General features: G+C 43.8%; 1 protein-coding gene across 14 annotated transcripts in view; it reads right to left on the minus strand.

The window, feature by feature from the left end:
- Positions 1–26,693, minus strand: part of LOC138754543 (kazrin-like) — a 539,176-nt gene that overhangs the window by 236,519 nt on the left and 275,964 nt on the right. For 13 of the 14 annotated variants that reach the window (XM_069918949.1, XM_069918946.1, XM_069918947.1 and 10 more), the window contains one exon: positions 16,495–16,539. The exons of the other annotated variant lie outside the window; for it this stretch is intronic. In XM_069918949.1, the coding sequence (XP_069775050.1) occupies positions 16,495–16,539 (45 nt within the window). The remainder of the gene's footprint in view (positions 1–16,494; positions 16,540–26,693) is intronic. 14 annotated transcript variants of the gene reach the window in all.

Consider the following 26,693-nt stretch of genomic DNA (forward strand, 5'->3'; position numbering starts at 1 on the left):
TGAAGATGGTGAAGGGAAAGGAGATTATTTTGTTTTCAAGTACTTCCTAGACCTGACTCCTGCTTTGAATGATTTCTTGTGGTAAAAGCAATCTGCTTCCTGAGCAATTACAGCTTTTGATGATTTTCCTGTACCTCGATGCACAGTGGAGAGTGCAATGAATACCCAATAGTCCTTGGTGTTGAATACCGAGAGCAAGAAGTTATGTGAGTGGAGCAGAGGTGGAACTATGGCATCACTTCACCAATCAAGTGTCTGGGGTTCGAAGAAAATGATTGACTAGCTTGTTTTCACAGTTTGTTTCAGGTAGTTCCAATAATTGGGTCTGGTCAAGAGTGCATATCCATAATTAGCAATGGGACTTATTGCTCCACAGAGGGAGTGTGGAGCCCAGATTAATTCTTACACTGTAATCAAGTGTGTTGTACAACTATAAACAATTGCAGCAATCTATTGTCTTAGAAACAACACAGGCTTAGGCCAAGGCATTGTGAAAAGGATCCCCTGATATTTGTGAATGCTCCTTTCCCACCCCGGATTGTAAGTCAACACAGATGCCAACTCATTGGGTGTCAGTGAAGGAGGATTGGGATGAGCATCGTAACCAGTTCCAAGTTCAAGTCAAGCTTATTGTCATCTGATTGCACTAGTACAACCTGACGAAATAGCGTTCTCTGGTCCTCGGTGCAAAACATGCAGACATTACACACATACAGACAAACAATACGTATGCAGGACAAGTATTCACCTATACAAATAGTTAAATGAATATGAGAGTCTAGGATGGTAAGTTCCTTTCATCATTCCCAAGTCTGTCTACAGTCACACAGAGCTGGTTACTTCTCACCTCACCCCCAACCAATTCTGACATCCTTGCTGTGAGATATAATTGAGGACTGCAAACACAACACCAGCCAAGGTCAGGGCATGGCAAGTGTAGCCTAAACAAATCCACCTGAGAGAACAAATATATCCATAAAGTTACCATAAAAATTCTTGGCTGGTTAAATGAACATAAAAACTGAGAGCAGAAAAAATTGTTTATATTACCGAATGCAATGCCATAAATATTAATGCTCAAGTATAAAATGATAAAGGAGAGAACCCCTTGAGCAAGAAATTGCAGAATGCAGACCTGACACCATAAATTCACAGGCAACAAATCAGTGAGAGTCTGTGGAGTGGATTAAATTTGCATCCCACCCACTGGCCTGTCACTGTAGCTCACAGCAGGACTGTTGATTGTTGTGGGTGAAATTGAAGTCTTCGGAAGAGATAATACTCAGCACTGGTTGAGCTGGAATTCCGTGCAGAGACTGTCAGAGCCAAATCATTCATTAAATTCCAACGATTCCAAATGATAAGACCCCGAAACATTGCACTCTGAGCAAGTGGCATCATCAGTTTTAATTATGTTATTAATCACTCAGTTATTACCCTGTGTTTCATAAGCAATGTATTATAAATGAATACACTATTGATTGCAGTGTTTAATGGCACACTTGAAACGACTTAATAATTATGGCTACACTGTGAATCCATGCTTGACTATGCAGTTGGGTGTCAGTCTCACTCATACTTCTCAAGTGATCTCTCCATTCGCTACCGCTGTCTGGACTACCTTAAACAGATACAAAAGTCCTGCTTGTCAACAGCGTGTTGAGATTCAGATGCTATCGGCCTCATTGTAAGTGTTGGAAAGTGTAGAGTCGTGCACTTTGGTAGAAAAAAAAAGACGGGTAAACCCTTATTTAGACGGGGAGAAAATTCAAAATTTCAGAGGTGCCAAGGGAGTCCTCGTGCAGGATACTCGAAAGGTTAACCGCCAGGCTGGATCGGTGGGGGAAAAAGTGAATGCAATGCTGCCATTCATTTCTAGAGCAGGGGTGTAATGTTGAGACTCTATAAAGCATTGGTAAGATGTCATTTGGAATACTGTGTACAGTATTGGGCACCTTATTTGAGAAAAGACATGCTGGCATTGGAGAGGGTTCAGAGAAGATTTACCAGGTTAGCAGATGAGAAATGTTTGTTGGTTCTTGGACTGTACTCGTTGGAGTACAGAAGAATGAAGGGGAGGTCCTCGTAGAAGCAGTTTGAATTGCTGAAGGGCCTGGACAGAGGAGATATGGCAAGGATGTTTCCCCATGGTAGGGGAGTCAGGGACAAGAGCGCACGACTTTAGGATAAGAGGGCGTTAATTTAAAACAGAGATGCAGAAAAATTACTTTAGTCAGTGTGTTATGAGTCCGTGGAATTCGTTCCCATAGGAGGCTGTGGAAGCGATGTTGTTGGATGTATTAAAAACAGAGATTGACAGATATTTGGAGTCAGGGTATTGAGGGTTACAGGAAGAAAGCTGGAGAATGGGTGGCTGGATCAGCTCATGATCCCTGTCATTTTCAAAGATCTGTCGGCTATAAACTCTGAGCATCCTTAAAATACCATGGAGGGGCCAATTTTATCAGCAAAGCACCTCGGGCAGATCCGAATTATACAATACAGACATGCACGGTGAATACTGTGCATGGTCTCGAGTGTGAACATTCATACACCACATTGGAATGTCTTCCAATCCAATCGCCAACACTAATACACAATTTTCAATTCAACCTCCACACAAGGGAGAGTCCCCGGATAGCAGCCCTTTTAATTTGTGGTTTAGTTTCTTTCCCTTTGTGATGAACTTGCTAAAGCTCAGATATCTGGGAATGGCAGTTCCTTTTCTCTGGTTTTAGGCCACGAGCTATTCAAGCCTTCAGTTTCAGAAGCTCCTGATCTCTTCCTAGAATGCCAAATTCAAGGCTGGCTTAACCCAATCGCAACTTGAAGAACAGTTGTACTGCAGTAATGTTTTGCTGCTTCACATTTCCTGCAACTTACGCTGAGTTGGACAGCTTGAACAAGGAGGGCCTCGACCAAAGTGGTTGTTTTGCCACAAAAAAAACTGTAGGAAAGCACAGAGGGAGATGGACTCTGTTTACCCACATTAGACATGTCCTGCAAACACTTGCTGTCTGAAATAAATAGGAGGAGAATTTCTCCATCAATGAGTCTAGAATTAGTATTGAAAGGAAATAAACCAGGCCCGGTGTTAATAAAAGTTAATGGTTAACTACAACTATCGATGTTGGCTTCTCTACACCACCATTGGTGGGTGTACCTGCAGTCTGTATGATTCTCCCATTTCATAGATCAGCTTCGTTTTAGGTTGGTCGGCACTTATTTTTCCCAGTTGGCACATTGTGATTGCAGTCTTAGGCAAGCTGAATTTTCCATCTCCAGATCCTCAACAATATTGAGAGCTTCATCCAATCCATCTATGCCTCAGTCCATTAGCAACAGTTGCCATTTAACACAAGATTGTACTGGCATATTGGAGGGAGATGGCTGGGTAGCTGAGCTATTTGCTTTGGTCACTGTGGCCCACAATGATGACCTTTTATGAGGGAAAAGACAAAGGGTACTACTTTGACCCAATCGCTCCTTCCCTTCCTCAAAGACACTGACGCTTCAGCAACTGCCCTAGAGGCTGAAATATATTCAGTGAACTGTTGATGGCTGTGGGCTATTTAACTGCAGGGGTATCAGAGCATTGGGTTGTCTGTGTGTGTCCGTGCGGACATCAACCATCCATGTGCACTATCTTAATTATCCTCCTCTCCTTCCCATCAACTCTCCCCATATTCTACTACTCATCTATATACATTCACCGACCAACCTGCACATCTTGGAGATGTGGGCGGAAACCAGAGCATGGAGAGAAACCCCAAGCAGTCACAGAGAGAACATGGAAACTTCATTGACCTGACGTCAGGATCGAACCCGGGTCACTGGCGTCAAGAGGAAAAGACTCTAACAGTTGTCCTGCTGTGCCTCCCCATCAAGGGAAATCGCATCAAGGGTGATTCATCCAGAACCCAGAACAATATCCAAACCGGTGCAACTTGATCCAGAAATGTTTGATCCGATCCAAAAGTAAATGCTTTCAGTTGTTTGCCATTGAAAGAAACAGCTCCATGTGACTAAATTCTGAAGCCATCATCCTTCATATAAAGAAAGTAGAATCAATGTTTCAGCAACAAGGAGCTTTATTTATTAATGCAGATAATTAGATAAACTTCTCCAACTGGAACTAGGAAGTCACTCAAATGCTAGAGATTAATCAAAATGCTGGTATGAACCATTACACCAATTGCCATCCTGAGAAATAATTAGGATTTGACATTTCAACAGAAGCTCACGAGAATCAGTAACACACTCACACAGCCCAACAGTCAAGAGGAACACAGAATCAATGGGGTGATTTATCAGCTGCTCTAACGAATGTAGAGAAAGCTCTACCAATGCACCACCCATTGATTACTTCTGCACATCTGTTAACTCTTCCAGGGCTTTTAATTTTAGACATACAACATGGTAACAGGCCCTTCTGGACCACAAGCCTGTGCTACCCAAACCCCAATTAACCTACAACCCTTTTATGTTTCCTTTTAAGGGTGGAAGGAAACCGGAGCCTCCAGTGGGCAACCACGCATACACTGGGAGAACAGAAACTCTTTGCAGTCAGCACCGGTTTCAAACCTGGGTCGCTGGCACTGTAAGAGCTATGTCAACCGTGCCACTCTTGGGAAACATTTGTCAGGTTTAAATAAATTAAGACAAGCACTGATGCTGATGACCAAGAAGATAGGGTTTGCAAGGAAATTTAAATGTCTTAAATGTTCCTTGTAGCTGGAGTGTCCTTTAACCGGCAAGGAACTTTGATCACAGATATTGTATACTGGGAAATCGCAGGAGGAATCATTTTATTTTCCATCCATGGGAGTCCCAAATAAAATACAGCCAGCCATTTAGTGCAGGCTGCCCCAACAAGATTGTTATCAAATGCAGGGGAGACATTTAATGCAGATGAGAGCTACTTGGTCAAAGGGATTGTAGGAACTTCAAATCAATTTTATTGTCATCTAATCGCACAAGTACAACCTGATGAAATAGCGTTCTCTGGTCCTCGATGCAAAACATGCAGACATTACGACATACATATGCAGAACAAGTTTACGCGCACAAATAAATAAATAAATATTGCTCGTGAATGTGAGTGTCTTGGGTGGTCAGTGTGAGCAGTTCCATCGGTTGTTCACCATTCTCACTGCCCTTGGGAAGAAGCTGTTTCTCGGCCTGGTGGTGCTGGCTCTGATCCTCCTGTACCTCTTCCATGACGGGAGCAGCTGAAAGATGCTGTGTGCAGGATGGAAAGGGTCCTCAATGATTTTACGCGCCCTCTTCAGACAACATTCCCATAAGATCATGTAGATGGGGTGGGGGTGTGGGGGGGGGGGGAGAAAGACTTGCTTTTGAACTAATTGAAAACATTATTTGATTTATCAGGCAAGTTAAAAACATCATCTTGGAACATTAGTGACTATTCAACTCTAAGTCAGGTTACAAATAAATTCTGCTCATCACCAAGACTTCCCGCAGCAAGGAAACACAAATACAATAGTGAGGAAACAAGTCAGAACTACCTTGGCTAGCACGTCTCTCCAAATACCATTTAGAATGTAGAAATCGACAGCACATTTCAGGCCCTTCAGCCCACAGTGTCGTGCTGACCTCTAACAACTGCCTAGATTTCCTCTATTTTTTGGAAAGTCTGCACATCGCTGCAGACACTACACTGTCAGCTGATGGTTTGGAGGGTTGATAGGAGCATGGCATGACTTAGCCAAAGAGTCTATTTTACACCGAGGTCACCTTTAACAGCCTTTAAGTGCAGACTCTCTGAAGAACAAACTGTAATAATGAATAGTACTGTAGCAAAGATCCCACTCCATTATGAAAATCTCTCCCCTATCTTCAAACCAATGATACTGTGAGATGTTTCCATTCAATGACATTCTGGTTAATTCCATCTGCTATCAACATTCACCTTTTGACAAAGCGTGTTAAAAAAGGAATAAAACTTGCAGCGCCTTTCATGACCCCAGGATATTTTAAAATGCAAACTTGTTTATCAAATATATTTTGAAAATCCAGAGAAATCACACCTCTGTATTTGTTTTACCGATTGCCTCTGTTAGTTCTTCAAACAACTTTATCTGATACCTTTGACTGATTCTAGTTCCAGCCTGCTGTTAATCTTCATCCATGTCTTACTCAAGACCCAAGTTTTACCTAATCCAACCTGACTGGTTCCTTTAGGTCCAGTGTCTCAGTTGACCTCTACCGCCTTTCAAATCCACAACAGATCTCTTCACTTTACCTGTGTTTCTCCAGCACGGATTTATTTTCTTTTATCTCTCTCTCTCTCTGTGCAATGTTCATCTTAAACTGGCCCCTGTCTTCTCTTCTACCTACACAAAGCCACTTTCCAATTGCAGTTACAAAGTCACAATCAGGACCCTCCAGGGAGCTTCTGAACAAGTGCCAGCTTATTGGAGGAGTCATCTTGTCAATGAGACATTAAACTGCAGTCTCAGTTGAAACAAGTGATCCTATCAAGTTATTTCAACTAATATCACTGAAGCATCAGCTTTGTGGGAACTTGCTGTGTTTAGTATAATTTGATTGTTGCAATAAAAGAACTTTGAATGAGAAAGATTGAGAGGGTGAACCTGCAGATGTTGGAAGCGAGAGCAAAAAAAAAAACACTCCACGGTGGGAAATCAGAGGGTTGAGCACCATCAAAGGTGTAGATGAAGAGTTTCAACCCGAAATGTTGATCATTTCTTCCCCCACCCCTCAACACAAGGTTCCTCCAGCAGACTGATTTTCTTTTAGACATACAGCACGGTAACAGGCCCTTCCGGCACACAAGTCCGTGCCACCCAATTGACCTACAACCACCCCCCCCAGTACATTTTGAAGGGTGGGAGGAAACCAGAATACCCGAGGAAACCCACGCGGACAAGGGGAGAACGTACAAGACAGCACCGGATTTGAACCCCAGTCACTGGCGCCAAAACAGCATTGCACTAACTGTGTCGAGGTTTAGAGGGTCATGGGTCAAATGTAGGCCAGTTCAGGGAAGCAATTTGGCCAGCATAGACAAGTTGGGCTGAAGGGCCGGTTTCTGTGCTGAACATTTCTACGACCTTGATTCCTTCATGCAAAGCACATTGAGAGTCTCTTTGCTGGCATAAAAAAATGAGTTGGAAGATAATAGATTGGTCACAGGTCTGGTGGAGGGGAACACAGGATGAGGTATGAAAATGTATGTTCTACCTTGAACATTTGGCAATTTTTCTACCTCTACACTTTCTCCTAATGAATGTGGGCTGACTTTTAGTGTCCCTTCCTCTCTCTCTCTCTCTCTACTCCCTCTTTGCACGTCTTGACCGTATTTTTTCTGAATCCTCAACACTTTGTCTACAACTATACAAATCTGTGGGAGCCTGTCTGCCCCCCCCCCCCAACATTGAGACAGTCAACATGACACATTGCGAATCCATTGGGAAAAATTATATGGCTGTGGCAGGTGATCCATTCTGTCCTGTCACACAGAAGTGCCTGTAACAGGGTTCCTGAGAATGTGGAGGGGTCCTTGTCTGTATGTGGCTGGATATTAAACTGACAAAAAGATGATAGCACTTCAGGCCATCATTCATCCAATCAGAACAGGAAAATATTTTTTTAAATAAAATCACCTTTGCATAATCAAACACAGCTACTTCAAACAAATTTGATCTGGTGCAGGGCACCTTCCAGTGTATGATTCAGATTGACATTCCACACGTAAAAATAAACGAGTGAGTATTGGCAGGCTGTTTGGCTATAACCACAGGTACCCATGATGGTGCCCCTGTTGGAAAGGGTGGGGGAGGTGGGCAACAATCATAGTGGCAAGGGAGGCTGACTATTGTAATCCCCTTCCAATGAGATGAATTGCAACACACCAAACTAAAATGAGCAAACTCAAAGAGAATCAAGCACTTGGATATAATTTATTGGACGTATTTTTTCCCAAGGTTCAAGGTTCCCTTTATTATATAAAATACATAAAAATGTAACATACATGATATCCTCCAACTTTGCCTGCCAGGCATTGCAAGGCACTCCTAACAACGAGAGAAAAAGAAGCAAAAGAGAGTCCCTTCAGAGGCTCTGTGTCCGTGGATTCGCTGCCAGCCCTCCCTCTGCAATCTCACAGGCTCTTGCTCTACCTGTGGGAAACCTAAGCTCCAGATCCAAAACTTCGATACGCTCAGGAAGCCTTTCGTGCCCAAAACCATTCAGGAACATCTCTTACCCTCAGCTTCTCAATGGGAGAGGGTGTTCTCTGTGTCTGGTGCCCACCCCCCCCCCCCCCCCACCACCGGTCCACTGCTCTCCTGGAATCTGCATCCTTGAGGTCCGCTGCCTAGCACAGGCACTGCCATCTTAGGCGCAGACCCTGAGGTCACAGTATTTTAAAATAAAGTACTGTCGGCTCAAGATATCAGATATCAGGGGATACTGCTAGTTTCAGTAGGGTTTTTTTTAGAGTGCAGGCATGTAATCAAGGAATTTTGCCGTTACACGGGAAGTCTAAAAAGGAACGTGCAGGAATTTTAAGTCAATTCCTGCACCACGATTTATCTTGCAGGACCCCTACAACCTTTTGGAGGAAACCTGCAGTGTAAATCGTGCCGGGAAAATTCGTTGTTAGTCATCCACTCTACTGCACGTCCAACCATCGGGACTGTTGCACTCAGGTACTTGCAGTCCAAAAAGACACCCAGTGTGATCGTCCACACGGGCAGCAATTATGTTAATTTTTTTCAGCTATTTTCCTGACAATACAGTCTAGAAAACATTAATGATCATTTATGCTTTCTTCAGACAGTTTTAATCAGATGCAATATTGTGTGTGTGTGTGTGTGTGTGTGTGTGTGTGTGTGTGTGTGTGTGTGTGTGTTCGTAAGATTAGCAGTTTTGACCCCCATCAGCATTAAGTACATGCATAGCGGTCTCATCTAAATACCAGGTGACCTTTGCTTAGCAACGCAACACAATCCTAGTGGCTGCCTCGTTTCTTTCTGCAGAAATTTTCTTTATAGAGAAGAGGAGGAGATTTTCTGCTGCAGCTACACCCTCTGTCACCCTGCAGAACCTCAATCACCCAGAGCAGGAGCTGGTTCATGAGGAGCTATTCCAAACATGGAATCACAGGAGAAGGTTGAGGGGGGGGATCAGAGTGGAGGATGTCTGGACACAGCACTGGTGGTGAAGGGAGTGGGTAAAAAGAATGGAGACAAGAGAGGCTTTGGGAAAGGGAGGGGGAGGAAAGGGAAGGGGGGGGAAGAGGGAGGGAGGGTGTTATGAAATGATGTTGAAGGAACTGACAATAAGAACTCAGTTTAATAGATTGAACAGGAATATAAAAGCATTACGATGAAGTGAACATTTAAAAGAGGTATTGATGGAGAAACAGACAGCCCCTTAGGCTCAGTGCTTGAAGCCTAATTGTAATGCACAATTTTAACATGAGGTTGGCCCACAGATTAATGCTGTTACAGTGATGACAGCTGTAGTACACATACTCCCAAGAAAATGAATGACTTCTGGGCTTGGTGTCTACGAAATGGAAGGCACTTGGGGAACTGTGGAAATCAATTTCTACAACACACTCTGGCAGTGATATGCAAACCATAACCACCTATCAACTATCAAACGAAAGGATATCAAGGACTGACACAGAGGCGATGTCCTTCTTGAACTGCAGAGCTCAATCGCTGAAAACACTTTCAACGCCCACTACTGTTGAAAGACTCACCATAGTGTCATCATAAGATAATCCATATATTTAACCCTCATTAATTGTTTATTCACAAGATTTTCTTAAAACTTTTGGGATACAGGAATGACAGCAATTAAAAACACAAAAAATATCAGGTGTTGAAATTCAATGTTCCCTTTCAATTTTAGTCGTCAGTGGGCGCAAAAATCTTATGTTGTGCAAATCTTTTTCCTATGATAAAAGTATGCGCGTCGTGAATGCTTATGCAAATGTAACCTTGAAATTGTTTCAAGATAATTTTGGCACAGCCTATCTCTCATGGCCAATATTGGCATGTTTTATGATTACATTCTATGAAGTAACATGTTTAGTTAAGATTTTATTCTATACTCTAAATTACTTTGTTGTTCTGTTAAATAAAGCATCAATGAGTATTTCTTATTTTTATGTGATGTAATATCCAAATCAATTAATAACACCCATCAATATTAAAGTTGCTGGAAATGGTTCAATCAAAACTCATTTAATTACAAAGCTAGTTGACAAACTATCCAGATGCTTAATGTGAAAATAGCCCAGTTTATAAAGGTTTACAGGAAAGGTGAGGTAAATTAGTGATGGGCAAATGTGGTATTTGAAAAACCGACCAACTTGTTAACAGATTCAGTTAGTGAAGAGATTATGTTCAATAAATATAATTATTAATGACTACATTATTTTAGGTTACTAACCTTTCGTGCGCACATTAATTCCCTTTGTGCGGTGGCATGCACGTGTGCAGTTTAGTGGGAACACGGTGCTGATGACAAGGATGCTCACACTGGCTTTGTCCCTCCATAAGATCATGTTTTACCTCAGCACCAATGTGGTAGTACAGATTCCATCACCAATGTGTATATGTATAGATTGTAGTGTAGATGACTGTGATTGGTTGAGAGCTTAGCCACACCTACTGGCAGGTCTTAAAGGGTTGCTCCTAGCCAGACCAGGTCATTCTGGACTGGTCGACCTACATGTGATATGCTACAGACTTCTAGTTAATAAAGGCCATGATTTGGATCAATAAGCCTTTGATTCTTTCAATGCGCTCTACAACCATTTTTTCTGCACTCTTCCTATGTCCCCAATACCCTTAATGTTCCACAAATCTATTTCTTGCATGTACTCAGAAACAAAGCCTCTAAAATTTTTAATGCAGCACAGTAACAGGCCCTTTCGGCCCATGAGCCCATGCCGCCCAATTACATCCAACTGGCTTACAACCCCCAGTACGCTTTGAAAGGCTGCTCTTTGGCGAATCCTTGCATACAGGATTCAAAAGTTTCACGACCTTCTTGGTGAAAGTCATTTCTTCTCGTGTCTGTCCGATGTGGCTGATCCCTTATTTTGAGATTGTGACCGCTAGTTCCAGTTAACCCAGCTGAGGGAAATCCATCTTTCCTACCAAGCCACGAAATAATTTTTTAAGTTGCAATGAGATCATCCCTCACCTTTTTAACCTCAATACTCTACAGATAGACCCCGACTTACAACATTCTGACATCACGATTATCAGAATCCATTTTGAATAAAAGGTAAGTCGGGGTAGACCTGAATCAACGCGGTTGCTTTTCCTTCTCTGAAGGAAATGCTTCCGTCCAATCAGCACACTCAAATCATTTCCCACCACCCCCAAGTCATCATTTTGGCGCTCCTCTTGAAATGACATCAAGGAAGCGTGCTTTGTCGGACCTAAAGCCGTTTTATCAAAAAAGGCGATTTGGAATGTATGCGCAGATTGCCATTGCTGGGAAGGGCTTCGGCAATCTGCATAGGCATTCCAAATTACAATGTAGGTTGCGAGGTGACGCCGCTGTTCCTAGTTACCCGGCGTCACATTCGCCTACCGGCGGGAGTGGATACGTTGGCTTCCTGGGCAGGAGAGGGGATGTCAGCTTCCGGGCAGGGACAAGGCAGTGCACCACTTGTACAGGTAGACCTCGACTTACAATAATTTCTACTTACGATGCGAGTCCCAGAGCCGAACCCCATCGTAAGCCAGGGTCTACCTGTAGATCAAGTTTGCTTAACCTCTCTACAAATATTTAACCCATGACACCAGGGATCAATCTAGTGAACCTTTTCTGCCTTACCTTCCTCACAAGATTATCCTTCGTCAAAAGACCAGACCTGCACATAATATTCCAAATGCTCCCTATGGCTCCACATAATCAAAACTTGATGTCTCTACTCTTATGCTCAATCTTGCAATAAAGGACAGCATATTATTTGCCTTTCCTAATATTTGCTATTCCACACGATAACCTTCAATAATTCATGCTGAAGAATATCCAAGTCCCACACTTTTCAAACTCTGACCTTTATCAACATCATACTCTGTCTTCACTCCATCAAGGTAATCTACATGAGGCAGTATATTAAAAAAGCAGCCTCTATCGTCAAATACCCCCACCTCTCAGGCCACGCCCCATTCACACTGCTACCAAAAAGGTACAGGAGCCTAAAAACGAGCACTCAGCGGCACAGGGACAGCTTCTTCCCCACTGCCGTCAGATTCCTTTTTTTTTTTTTCGAAACTTTATTTATTAATTTTAACATATGAAGAAAGTAAGTAATTCATGTACAGAAAAATTACAAAATAAAGTAATACAAGTACAAAGTAACATAGTTAATACAATACCAATCTCAGCATCTCCCCCTAACAACTAAAAACTAAGACTAAAAAAAACTATTTTTAACCCCTAAACCCCCCCTCCCCACCCCCACGATAAAGAGTGAAGAATTAATACTATTAGTATAAAAAAATAAAAAATATATCTTAAAAAAAAATCGATATATATAAAAAACAAAAAAAATTAAGTATTAATTATTAATCCAAAATATTTTATTATATAAGAATATATGAAAAACAAAAATAAAAAGAACTTAAACGAAAAAAAACAACTAATAAAAAAACTTTAAAAAAAAAGAAAAAAAAAGAAAACATATATAGAAAAAATATATAACAAAAAAGTTTTTTTAAAGAAAAAAAATGATTAATTCAAACTTATTTAAATTGTATATAATCAATAAATGTGGTCCATTTTAACTCACAATGCCGTCAGATTCCTGAATGGACCATGAACTACTTACTCCTAGTCTCTTGCATTATTTATTTATTTCTGAAACGTCACTTATAGTAATATTTCTACTGTAACACAGCCACAAAACAACAGATTTTGTGACAGTCACACAATAAATTCTGAACTTCTCTTGGTGTCAATAGCTGAATTACATTTTCCATTCTTTCTGACATAAAAATGCAATATATTCACCTTGCAAATTCAGCATTAATTCTTTAAATGTTCGGTGTTGCCTATTTAGTTTTATCTTTTACTGTAGTCCACTCACATCTTTGCAGTTTGCTTTGCTCAAATTTAAGACCTTTCAGATTAAAGTAAATCACTTTTAATCTTCATTTAAAATTTATCATATTAAGATTACTGTTCCTCAAAGATCCCTTAAATACCAGAATATCAATTTACCCGTTCTCAATGTACAATAATATTGATTATTCGGAAAGGTGTGCCATAGCTCGGGAATGGGGTGGCAGAGATAGAGGGAAGAGAAATACATCGTAAATATGCGTGTATAATATGAAAAATGTTGTACCAAAATTCGAGCTCAAAGTAGGGGGCCACATTATACATGCAGCGTGAATTGGGTGGGCGAGGGGGAAGAGAGACGGCAGCGCGAATTTGGCAGGCAAGGGGAGGGGGATTGTATTATACATGGGGGTAAAATGTTTTCCCCCTTTTCCCCTCAAAAATGGGGGGGTCTCATTATACTCAAAACGCATTATACACGCATATTTACGGTAATTGGGAAATAATTCCCAACCTTCCCAGTTTCTATGACTTGGTTGCTCCATCAATCAGGTGGCTGAACCCATGAGGTAGAGGACTTCCTTATACCTGCCCCACTGGTGTAATGGGATCAATTGAACCCTGCAACCGTCCCCACTCCAGCAGCTCTGAAACTGGTCAGGAGAACCGCACGATATCGGAGAAGAAGTAGGCTATTCGGCCTGTTGAGTCCGCTCTGCTATTCCATCATAAGCCAATTCATTCTTCCACTCAGTCTCATTTCCCTACCTTCTCCCCACAATCTTTGATACTATTCAGATAGTTATTGATCTCTACCTGAAATATATCCAACAACCTGGCCTCCTTAGCTGCCCGAGATTGCAAATCCCAGAGGTTCATCGTGCTTTTTTAAAAAAAAAGTCATATAGCACAGTAACAGATCCTTCCAGAACACCAGCTCAATTACCCTCAATTGTCCTACAACCCCAGTATGTTTTGAAGGGTGGGAAGAAACTGCAGCACATGGAGGAAATTCATGCAGGTTACGGGGAGAACGTACAAATTCCTTACAGGCAACCCTGGATTTGAACCTTCTGTAACAGCACTGCGTTAACTACTACAATAACCGTTCCTTTGCATCTCTGTTTTAAAAGGGCACCCTTCAATCCTGAGGTTGTGTCCTCTTATCCTTAACTCCCCTGCCACGGGCAACAACTTTGCCACATCTACTCTGTCCAGGCCCTTCAACATTCGAAATCCTTCTAAGAGGTTCCCTCGCATTGTTCTGAACTCCAAAGAGTACAGTGCAAGATAACTGTTCAGGGTACAGTGAAGGTAAGGAAGGAGAGCTGAAAACGGATACTTCAATTACAGATTGAGACTGTGTTGGGATCCTCCTCCAGGCAGAGTGACAGCTGAAGGAGAGTTGGACTAACCCCTCAAACATTCTCCAACCTGTACTTGGGGTTGACTTCACTGCTGGATTCCCCTCAATTTAAAGACACCACTGCAACCTCAAGCGAGGAGTAACAGGCACAGAGGCAGTTGCTTCACACAGAACGCAAACCTCACTCCCATGGCAATGCTTGAGGCATTCAGTGATGACCCAGAATAGGGGGAGAGGTGAATGTGACACCCTCTCCCTTTACTGAGGAGCTTTTGCCTCTGTGGAAGGTGAGCAAATTTCAGTACTTGGGAGAAACTATCTTGAAGGACCTTTCCTGAACCTGACACACTAATAGGATCATGAAGAAAGCACGTCAGCATCTCTACTTCCTCAGGAGTTTGGTATGACGTTGGAAACCCTGGAAAATTTCTATAGATGTATGGTGGAAAGTGTGCTAACCAGCTGCATCACAGTCTGGTATGGGGACACCAATACCTCTGAGCATAAAGCCCTCCAAAAGGTAGTGGACACAGCCCAGGACTTCACAGATAAAACCCTCCCCATCATCGAAAACATCTACAGGGAGCGCTGCTGTCGGAGACCAGCAACAATCATCAAGGATCCACATCACTCAGCACATGCTCTGTTCTCACTGCTACCATCAGGAAAGAGGTATTGGTGTCACAAGACCCGCACCACCAGGAACAGCTGCTCCCCCTCCACCATCAGACTTCTCAACAACAAACTCAATCAAGGGCTCATCTTACATTTGCACTTTTTTTTTCACTCTGTATTGCACAGTTTGTTTACACTTCTTTATTTGTGTACATGTTTTTGTTGCACTACCATTAAGCGGTAATCTTCCTCACCCGCAAGTAAAACAATCTCAGGGTTGTATGTGATCTCATGTATGTACTCTGACAATAAATCTGAAATATCATATAACCATATAACCGTTTACAGCACGGAAACAGGCCACGTTGGCCCTTCAAGTCCGTACCGGTTCACTTGAACAACTCCACTAGCTCCTCCGTAAATTCCTGCTCAGGGAGAAAAATTTCACATTTTCTAAAGTGACCCTGGGAAATGGTGCAAAGCCAGAGGAAATACTTCATAGAGCCTTGGACATCCTGCATGGATGGCAATGACCCAGCTACTGGGGCTGATTAGAAGTCCCACAGTAAACACCATATCACTGGAGGAGAAGCTCACTGGAGGTCTGGCTTTGTGTCTGCTACTTGCTAACCATTGCCATTCCAATGGAGATTTTACAAAACACTGGATTCTTTCCAAGTGACAGGAATATTGGGTGGGCCAAATGGCCTTCAAAAGGTGTAGTTCTGTCATCTGTCCCAATGTGATGCAATCTGATCCATGATGCCAAGGAGTGGAGCAGAAAAAGAGGAGCAGAGTGCCTCAAAGTTCCAGTGACCTAGGTTCAATCTTTACCCCTTGGTGCTGTCTATCTGGAATCTGGTCATTCTTGCCCTGCTGTCTTCCTGGGCGTACCCAGTGATGTGCTGGCTGGTAGGCTGCTATGAATCTCCACTGGTGTGAAGGTGGATGGCTGGAGAATCGGGATGGAGTCGATGTGCGCGTGAGGGAGCGGGTTACAGGGAAATGCGCAACTGACGAGAATCTCTGTGGGAGCTAATTTATTCTCAGTTGGCTGAATGGCCCCATTCTATGGTGTGAGAAAAATATGGCCGTGGGGAGATGGTGGTGGATGACATTGGGAGGAATTCAGGAAGTGTCAACTGGCCAAGAGAATGAGTCTGCTTCAGGACCAACTGAGGAGGCCATAAAACACAGCAGAGTAAAATCCATATTCCTAGCAATAGGAGAGCTGATGCAACACTGCATAAATCTCCTGTAATATACAGGAGCGGGAGGTAACAAGGTCACAGGTGCACATAAATCAGAAAGAATAAGACAAATCAGTTCATATAGCCTCAAAACTATAGGGAACCAGACTCAAAGCAGACCCAACCAGTGCAGCCCACTTTACACCAGGAAACCCACTGGGAAAGAACTGAAAGTACCTGTCACATGATGCTGCAGCTCATCAGATCGCACGTCACAATCATCTGCAATAGAAAAACAAACCCATTAACAACATCTCTCTCAAGAATCAAAGCCTGCGTTAGATTTCATCCCCACAGTTGTGTAGGCAGAAATGTAGACACTCACACACAGACACAGGCAGACACACACACACACACACACACACACACACACACACACACACACACACACACACACACACACACACAGAGGCAGAGACACTCACACAGAAAGACACCCACCCACACACAGATATCCTCAGATGTAGAAATGCATGCACGCGCACAAAAACTCAAGATACACACACTCCAAACACACTCAGACATGCACACAGAAACACTCAAAGACACACACAGGAATATGACAATTTAGAGCTGAACCCCTCCATGAGGAGAGGTCCCTGAGTAATGCTGCTGATGGCTCAAGGAGTGAATGTAGTCTCAGGGTCTGCCCTCTCATCTTTGCATCTTTCTCCGGAATTGATTCATTCACTTGGGCTTAATATTCCTTCATGGGGGGCGGGGGGGGGGGGGAGAGCAGTGCTTCATACAGACCCCTTCGATAGGAAGTGGGGAATGCAGCAATGTTTTATACTAGCACATTCCGTGAGCCTACATCTAGAGATCTGGAGATCATACACTGGGCACCCCCTGCTACAGCTCCCTGTTATACCTCACTCTTGATCATTTCTTTTTCCAAATTGTACAATCTTTTACTGATTGCTTTGCTCTCACATCCCATCCAAATCCAAGCAGAAATCTGTGCAGAAAGTAAAAAAATATCAACCCAGTCAGAGCGTGGTAGAAGAATATAGCTTCTCTGACTGGAGGCCTGCGAGTTGTGGTTCACCTCATGGATCAGCGATGGGTGCTTTGCCGTTGATCACCCATAGGAACGATCTGGATAATAATGTGGTAAATGGGATCAACAAATTTGCAGATGCTGCTAAGATTGGGGATGTAGTGGGACAACGAGGAAGGCTTTCAAATTTTACAGCAGAATCTGGATCAGTGGGCTGCAAAAATGGCAGCTGGAATTTAATGCGGACAAGTCTGAGGCGTAACACGTTAGGCGGACAAACTAGCATAGTTTTAACACTGCACTGAGTAGTGAAATGCAGAGTCTGGGAGAGGAGAGAGATCTAGGAATACAGGTACTTAATTCCTTGAAAGTAAATTGGGATGTCATGTTGGAGTTGCATAATTGACGGGCGAGGCCAAATTTGGCGTACCATACTGCGTGCAGTTTCAGACACCTACCTGCAGGAAAGAAATCAACAGCATTGGAAACAATGCAGAAAAGTTTACAAGGACCCGAGGAGCGAAGTCATCAGGAAAGATTGAATAGGTTAGAACTTCAGTCCCTGGACTATTGGAAATTAAGGGGTGATTTGTATAGAAATTATGAAGGGTTTAGACAGATTAAATGCAAGCAGGTTCCACCCCCCACAGAGGCTGGTGAGACAAAAAAATATAGGATATGGATTAAGGGTGAAATGATTAAGGGGAGCATTAGAGGGAACCCACTCAGAATGTTGCAGGAGTGTGGAACGAGCTGCCAGAGGAAGTGGATGTAGTGGACTCATCCACTCACCTTAAACAGATGACTTTTGGTATTCGTTATTGTCACCCCAGGAAAAAGGTCCTTTTTTTAAAAAAAACATATAGTACAGCAACAGGCCCTTTCAACATTTAAGACAAATTCAGATAGGCTCAGAGGGGGAAAGGTACTACTCCAGATGTTATCGATGGGAGCAGGTGGAATAATAGTTTAGCACGGACTAGATGGGCCAAAGGCCTGTTTCTCTGCTGTAGTGGTCTATGGTTCAATGGTCTTTTGAACATGACAGGAAACCGGAGCACTCAAAGGTCACCCATGTGAACACAGAGAAGATGAACAAGTTCCATACAGACTGCAGTGGATTCAAACCTGGGTCACTAGCGCTGCAAAGGCATTGTGCTAGCCGCCCACCCCCAACCTGGGATTAAGAGTCTAATGCTTCGCCAACTGAGCTAGCCACTTAATCTGTGTCAGGAGGCCAAAATAAGACAGAAGGAAGTAGAGATGTTTTACAGAGGGCCGTGGCTGACAGGTTCATCTCCCCAGATCTTCATTTAGTATACGGCAACTGGTTTGAACATCTTGGATTAGAGAGAAGAGAAAAAAAGAGTAGGTTCCCAATCCTTTTTCCCATATTGAGACCTGTGCCAGAGAGAAATGAGAGTGAGTGTAATCACTGCAGGTGAACTGCAGTACCAGGGCAGCACGGTCAGTGTAGCGGTTAGCACAACGCAATTATGGCACCAGCGATCGGGACTTGGGTTCGAATCCCATGCTGTCTGCAAGGAGTTTGTACGTTCTCCCCGTGTCTGTGTGGGTTTTACCCTGGGCGCTCTGGTTTCCTCCCACCAAAAAGTACTGGGGGTTGTAAGTCAATTGGGCGGCATGGTCTCAAGGGCCAAAAGGGCCGGTTACTGTGCTGTATGTCAAAATTTTTTTTTAAATAAAGGAAAATCGAGGTATATAACAAATGGGAAGGTTAGATAGGGTGGTCATCCAGGACCTTTTCCCTGGGGTGACGGTAACAAATGCCAGAAGTTATCTGTTTAAGGTGAGTGAAGGAGAAGATTTTCAGTTAAAGAGTGGTGGGTGCCTGGAATGCTTTGCCATGGGGGGTGCTGGAGACTTGTCCAATAGGGACATTTAAAAGTTTCTTAGATAGGTACATGGATGCAAAAAAAAAGTAGGCTGTGGGTGTGAGGGAGGGAAGGATTAGATTGTTGTGAAGGAGGTTTACACTGATTGGCACAACATCGAGGGCTGAAGGGCCTGTCCTGTAATGTTCTGTGAAAGAGAGAAATTAGCGGTGTGGGGAGGAAGTCAAGGAAAGGAAAAGGGGAGACGTGCAAGCTCCCATTTCAGATAAGCCCAGATAATTAAGGAGCAAGCTGGACTGCACACGACCTAACAAACCTGTCTACATTCCTAGCCCTACACTCCCATGCACTGCCATTGGCTCTCTTCCAGACACTCCATGGGTTCCAAGGTACTTATGTGGTTCATTTTACAGAAATCCCTATTCTTACAAAGAAACTTGTGTGCCAAATTGAATAATGAAATGTTCCACTGAAATGCATTTCATGGTTCAAAAATTTCACATTTCAATAAGTATTTTGCTTCAACAAACTGGACTACAGTGCCAAATGTCGAAGGCAATTTTAAAACCTGCTGCTTTCTGCCTACATGCTCTTGCTGTACAGTAACCCTTGTAAACCATCCTGAGATAAAAGGGCTCGAGAGATGAGATCCCTATGATCCTTGAAGCATAGCTACTTTGTGGGAACTGAAGCTCCCATGAATGATACGACTTGCATCCTGACCCATATTGCGCACTGCCTCCACCTGGCTGCCTCAGTCTAGTTGGGCAAGGGGCTTTTGCTATTGGAAAAGTGGTCTTTAGAGGCACTTTAGAACATAAACACAGTCATGTCATATGATGTGATCATCACCAACAAGGCTATCTTTAACTGCCCAATAGGAGATGGTGGAGAAATGCCTTCCATAATTGCCCTGACATTTCTGACATTTCACACTCACAGTCCTTTCAAGAGTGGAGTTCCAGGACAATGAAGGTGAGTTGAGATATTTCCAAAGCCGCATGATGAGAGGGTTTGGGAAAGATAAGAGATAGGAGTAGGAGTCGGACATCTGGCCCATCGAGCCTGCTCCGCCATTTAATGTGAACATGGCATTTAATGTGAACATGACAGGTTCATCTCCATATACCTGACTTTTACCCATATCCCTTGATTCCCTACTATGTAGAAATCTATCCAACCTTATCTTAAATATATTTACTGAGGTAGCTTCCACTGCTTTAATGGGCAGTGAATCTTACAGATTCAGCTTCCTCTGGGCAAAGCAGTTCCTCCACATCTCTGTCCTAAATTTACTACCGTGAACCTTGAAACTATGTCCCCTAGTTTTGGTCTCCCCTTCCAAACTTACCTACCTCAACCATGCCTTCATAATTTTATGTTTCAATCAGATCCCTTCTCATTCTTCTAAACTCAAGTAAGTACAACCCCAGATGGGTCAATCTCTGGTGGTGGCATTCCCATGCCCCTCCTCTTCCTGGTCATGTGTTTGGAAGGTGCTGTCATTTGTAACTGTCATTTGTTGGAGAAGGCGCCTGGGCGATCTCTTGTGGTAATGAATGGGTGATGAATAGTCAAAACGGATTTTGAGGGTCGAAGATTTGGAGAGCCTGATTCTGTGCTGCATATCCCTTTGGTCAATACAAAAGCCTGGAGCTAGGCATCACGTCTCTCCTGTCAGTAATTGTGTTTTGTGGCTCACTTTGCTGTTAGGCCCCAACTTTCTTTTTTTAAATTTTTTAAAATTTAATACATCACAATATACCAAATCAGTAAAGATATATGCAGGTACACAATCCTTTATCCGGACATCTAAAATCCGGAAAGCTCAAAATCCGCCAAGAGGGGAGAGAGACCGGCAGCACGAGTCGGGCGGGCGAGAGACCGGCAGCGCGAGTCGGGCGGGCGAGAGACCGGCAGCGCGAGTCGGGCGGGCGAGAGACCGGCAGCGCGAGTCGGGCGGGCGAGAGACCGGCAGCGCGAGTCGGGCGGGCGAGAGACCGGCAGCGCGAGTCGGGCGGGCGAGAGACCTGCAGCGCGAGTCGGGCGGGCGAGAGACCTGCAGCGCGAGTCGGGCGGGCGAGAGACCGGCAGCGCGAGTCGGGCGGGCGAGAGACTGGCAGCGCGAGTCGGGCGGGCGAGAGACCGGCAGCGCGAGTCAGGTGGGCGAAAGACGGGGGAAGCCAGCAGCGCAACTGGAAGGGGGTGGTGGTGGATACGGCAGCACAATTCGGGTGGGCTTAAATCTGGCTTTCCTAAATTCAGAAAAATCAGAAATTCGGAACATACAGTACCCCAAGGTTTCCGGATAAAGGAATGTGTACCTGTACTCAGAATCGGTTCTTGAAGGAAGGCCACATAGAAGCACTCTTCCAATGCTGCAGCTTCCAAGTGGATCAGCCCCTAGTGGCAGTGTCACCAGTTGCATGATCAATGAAAGTCCCCAACAGCAGCAGCATGACAGAGGACCTTCTGATCTACGGGCTGTCCCTGGGATGCACGCAGAGACAGGCGTCTGCTACTGCTGCAAGATCTTCAAATTGGTGAAATGGTCTGCGTGAAACTTGTCAGTCTTCCAGCATAACGAGATGCTGGTGAGGCAATGTTGCCAACTGGCACCTTCCAGGCTGCAGGAGTACGTGCTGAGGGACGCATCAAGCTTTGGGGCAGCCAATGCAAAGGCTTTGTGGTGAAGGACCATAGTCGAGTCATTTTGTTACTGGGAACTGAAGCCCCTCAAGCAAGATTTGTGGCAATTGGCATTTGGTGATATAATGATCAGCTACAATGTACAGCCTCTCCCCGATTTACAACCTATGCGACTCACGATCTTATGTACGTACCACTGAAAAAAAGTAACAGCTGCGTGCGTATGACAGCGACCATCTCTCAGATGCCATCCGGTAAGCGCTGTAAGCTCACCAAAGACGGCGAGCAAGAGGAAAAACACATCCCCTGCTGATAGATCTGGCAAGAAGCCGAGGAAAACGTTTAATTTGGTATTGAAGATTACTTGATTCGCGACTTCTGCCATGATAATACTTCCGACTTGCGTCCATTTCGAGATACGATCAGTCGGTCAGAATGTCGGGGAGTACATATACAGAAATTGAATGTCCAAACTGAGTGGCAATATGACACTTAGTATATAAAAGATCTAGCACTGTTTTTCCGATGGATTCAGCAAAAGTATAAAAATCCGGATGTGAGAAATCTGGACCACCCACTGAAACTTTTAAAATTTAGCAGGTGTGTTCGTGTGCGTAAACGCTGCAGATGAACAGTGGCAACAAGCGACCATGCTTAATATAGGTAATATTATCCCAAAGAAATTCATGTATATACTCTATTTTACTTTTACAATATTAATTTTTCTTTTAAACAAAATTTCAAACTTACATACTTTTTTTGTAGGGAAAAATAACGAATTATATTTTTGTAAAGCGTTGACTTTATTTTTCTTTAAAACTGCTTGTTTTGATAAGCGAGGCACGCTGTATTTACTAATGAATAAATTATCAAAATTTACCTGGCCATCTCTTCTTTATTCCTTCTTAAATATGAATTTTAAAAGAACTGCCCGAGAATCCGAACCAACCCATTCCCAAAGCAGTCCAGGTTTTAGAACTTTTACTGTATAATCTTTGTTGAGACTATAGTTTATTTTTTTGGAAAAGAATTAAATAACTAAATATTTATGTCCCAGTGGATTCTTCAGTGTGTCTGGCAGAGCTAGAAAGTGGAGGCTGTAGCGGCGGCTACACTGGTAACTAAATGATCGCACAACCAGACGGGTTGAGTTCAGTGAGCAAAACTGATTTATTGCAGGCTTCCTGGCTGGTTTTATACTCCCAGCCTGGACCTGGATGGTCTTATACTCCCAGTCCGGACCTGGCTGAGAACCGCGTTGGGGACCAAGACGTCACCGGGGCGTCACGTGGGTCGCCAAGCGCAGGCTTCTGAGCCCGGTGCCGAAGTCGGGAGGAAACCCCCAATGGCGCCATTTTGGCTGGCTGCCCCGCCGCGTGCGTGACAAGCGGGGCCTGTTCGCCTGCCTAATGGCGTACTGCCACAAGGCGTTGATTGCCTGCTGATCCTGCCCCGTTATTTCAGATTTCAGACACTGAGTGTGAGTTGGTAATGGAGTATCCTACAGAGCCTGGCCAAGCTCCCATCTCATCACAAACAGAAACATCTCATCCACCTGCAGTGCCCTCCAAACAACTTGTCTGCGAATCCAAGAACCAGTGCGCTCAGCATCCCATTCACAGGTACATTCACACACTTACCAATTAAGGAGCATATTACAAGGGTAATACTGTAATGAACCATCACCCACACCTCTTGTCTGTTGAATCCATTTCAGATTCAAAATCAGAACACGTCACGAAATTTGTTGTTTTGCGGTTGCATTACAGTGCAAATATTACGATAAAATTACATTTAAAAATAAATTAGTGCAAAAGTAAAAGAAAATAATTAGGGACAGAAGTTCACAGTTCGTTCAGAAATTTGGTGGTAGAGGGGAAGAAGCTAGCCTTGTGTTGTTGAGTGCTCGATCTCAGGCTTCTGTACCCCCGATGGCAACAGTACGAGGAGGGCATGAAAGTGCTTGAGGATAGAGGCCGCTTTCTTAAGGCACCGCCACCTGTAGATGTCCTCAATGGAGTGGAGACTGATGCCTGTGATGGTGCTAGTCAAATTCACAGCACTGCATTTCCTCTTGCCACCTCTGTACAAGATTTTGGTGACATACCAAATCTCCTCAAACTCCTCGCGAAGTATAGCCATTGGCACAACGCTACTACTGTGCCAGCAACCCAGATTCGAATCCAGCGCAGTCTGCAAGGAGTTTGCATGTTCTCCCAGTGTCTGCACGAACTTCTGGGTAATTCGGTTTCCTCTCTCATTCCAAAGACATAAGAGGCTTTCCGGATAATTGGTCATAGGGGTGTATTTGAGTGGTGCAAACTTGGCAGCCTGTTATCGTGTTGCAAATTAAAATTAAGTTAAAAGTTTTTAAAAATCCCTCAATAAGAATAAATCAGGAGGAGCAGAATTCAAATTCTGCCTGTTTCCAGTGATGAAGATCATCCAGTAGCAGTACTGAGTACTATAGTTAAACCTCGTTAGAACGCGGTAGTTAGGGGCCAAGATTTCATACCGCGTTATAGCCAAGTCGCAGAACAGATGTACGCGTCAGAGTGCCCACAGATTATCAAACCTAAATATTACCAGTTTTTGAAGGACCCGCTATCTATAACTAACAATTTCAATGAAAGAAAGCAAGTGCATTCTTTTAATATTGGGATTCTGAATTTTAATTAACTTGTTTGCAAAGTTTGGGGTCCACAGACACCTGCGCTATAAGCAATTCCATGGATTAACGAATCGCGTTCTAACGAGGTATCACTGTATTCTGTAAGGTTTTGGCAATCTTCCAGATTCCATGTTTCAATAAACATTTGTAGTGGGAGCTGTTAGTAATAGAAGGAATCTGGATCATGGTCCTTCCCTTCAAAGCCTTTGCATCGGCTGCCTCTCTTGGCACGTATTCCTACTCAGTGGTTACATTTCAATGGTCTCCAGGAAACAGACAGAATGTGGTGCAAAAACAGTCGGCCAGAAGAACTCAGGAGGTCAAGCAACGCCAGTGGGGGAAAAAAAAAGAACAGTCGACATTTCGGGTCATAGCCCTTCATTACCATCTTATCCCACTTTGTTTCCAGCTCTGTTCCCAGGCCTCCCAGTTCAGCCCCAGCCTTTCAATTCACCACTTCTCCCTCTACATCCTATGCCCCACCATCTCTGCCACGCATTGATACCTTCTGGCTCTTTATCTATCCTTCCCAGGGGGTCTAGGCCTTGCCTTCCCAAATGTGCCAAGGACTGCAGTTCTACTTCACCCTCTGTTGGATCCTTTATTATAATCAGCGTTGCTTCATGCTCCTGAACTTCCGCGAAGGATCAGAAATTCATCCAACTCCAGGCTCCCGATGTCTCCTTGAAATCCAGTCTGAATTCTAGCCCTTGTATTTCCATCTGGACCTCTTCACGTTCCCTATACTCTGCTGTTTTGACGAAGGGTTCCGACCGAAAGGCCAACCATTCTTTTTCTCTGTTGATTCTGCTCGAACCGCTGAGTTCCTCCAGCAGATTTTTTTTTTTTAGCTCCAGATGCCAGCATCTGCCATTTCGTGTGTGTCTCTGGAAGAATGCAGTGCCCATTGCAGCTACTAAGCTGTAGGATAACATTCATGAATGAGTTTCTTCACTGCACAATTTATAAACTGTGAGTATAAGCCACATCGTTGAGGAGTAGAAATGGTACAAAAATTCTGTGAAGACTCAATTGCCTCGAGCTTGCTGGAAAGAGGTCAGTAGTGGAATCAGCTGCTTTCAGAAATGCATAGGTAATTGGGACTCCTAGGCTGATGGCAGCAGGAAGGATCCAGGAAAGAAGAATCTCCTCCTCAACCAGCCACAACTAACCCTGCACTTTCCAATCGGCTGCAACGGACCTAGACGTGAGAACAAAGTTTAAAGACTGTTTTGGAGACCTGAATGACACCTGATGCGAATGAGAAAAAGGAACAGGAGGGACATGTGGCCTCATCTATCTGGACAATGGCCACATATGCTCCAAGATGACGGTGATGTGGCTTGGACTTGCAGGCTGTGACTTCAAATGAGTGGTGCGCGGTCAAACACCCACCCTAAAGGTGAAACGTCAAACCATCACCTGTCCACTGGAGTGGGTATTTAACATCCTGCAGCACTGTTTTACAGACACATTAATATTTAAAACTCAGTCACACTGTTACACATGGAGCTTGTTCAAAGCACATTGACCAGAGTACAGGTTTCACTTGGACAGAAAGGGAACTTCACATGTAAACAAAAAATATTATTTTAAAAGTACTGCTGGGAATAACTATTTTTTTTGGGGGGAGGGGTGAATGTTGCTTCTGTTTCAGGAAACCTCCAATTCTCGGATTTCCTTAAAATGAACCCAGGCCATGTGCAAAGAGAGTGCCAGCCTGTCTTGTGCGGATCAGCCAGTCACGGAACTAACAGCTGTTCATCTGAGTGCTGCTCTATACGCCAGTTTAGCAATTATTAGTACCCTGTTGATTTATTTTCCACATCCACTCAATAATGCATGTGTCCTTGAATGGTACATTTTGTCAGTAATAGCCAGAAATTAGTCAAACATGGTCAGGGGGAAAATATCACCCATCGTGCTTCATCTTCCTTCCCGCTATTGAGCAGTCTGTCAGTGACATGGCAGAGTGCCATTATGCCAGGCCCTCGTCCTGGCAGATTTTACCCCTGCCTTCAGGTCAACTAAACTGGTGAGTAAGGACTTCTTTGATAAATTTATTTCGCTCAGTTCCCCAGATTAGCAGCAGATTTTGTGCGCTTCCAGGAAGGAACGACGACACCAGGTGTTGGCAGAGGATGGCTTCTGCTCCCCCTGATCAGGGAACGTGTGGAGCGCCAGGCACACAGTAAAACTG

Source organism: Narcine bancroftii, chromosome 2 (assembly GCF_036971445.1).
Source record: "Narcine bancroftii isolate sNarBan1 chromosome 2, sNarBan1.hap1, whole genome shotgun sequence".
NCBI classification, from domain to species: Eukaryota; Metazoa; Chordata; class Chondrichthyes; order Torpediniformes; family Narcinidae; genus Narcine; species Narcine bancroftii.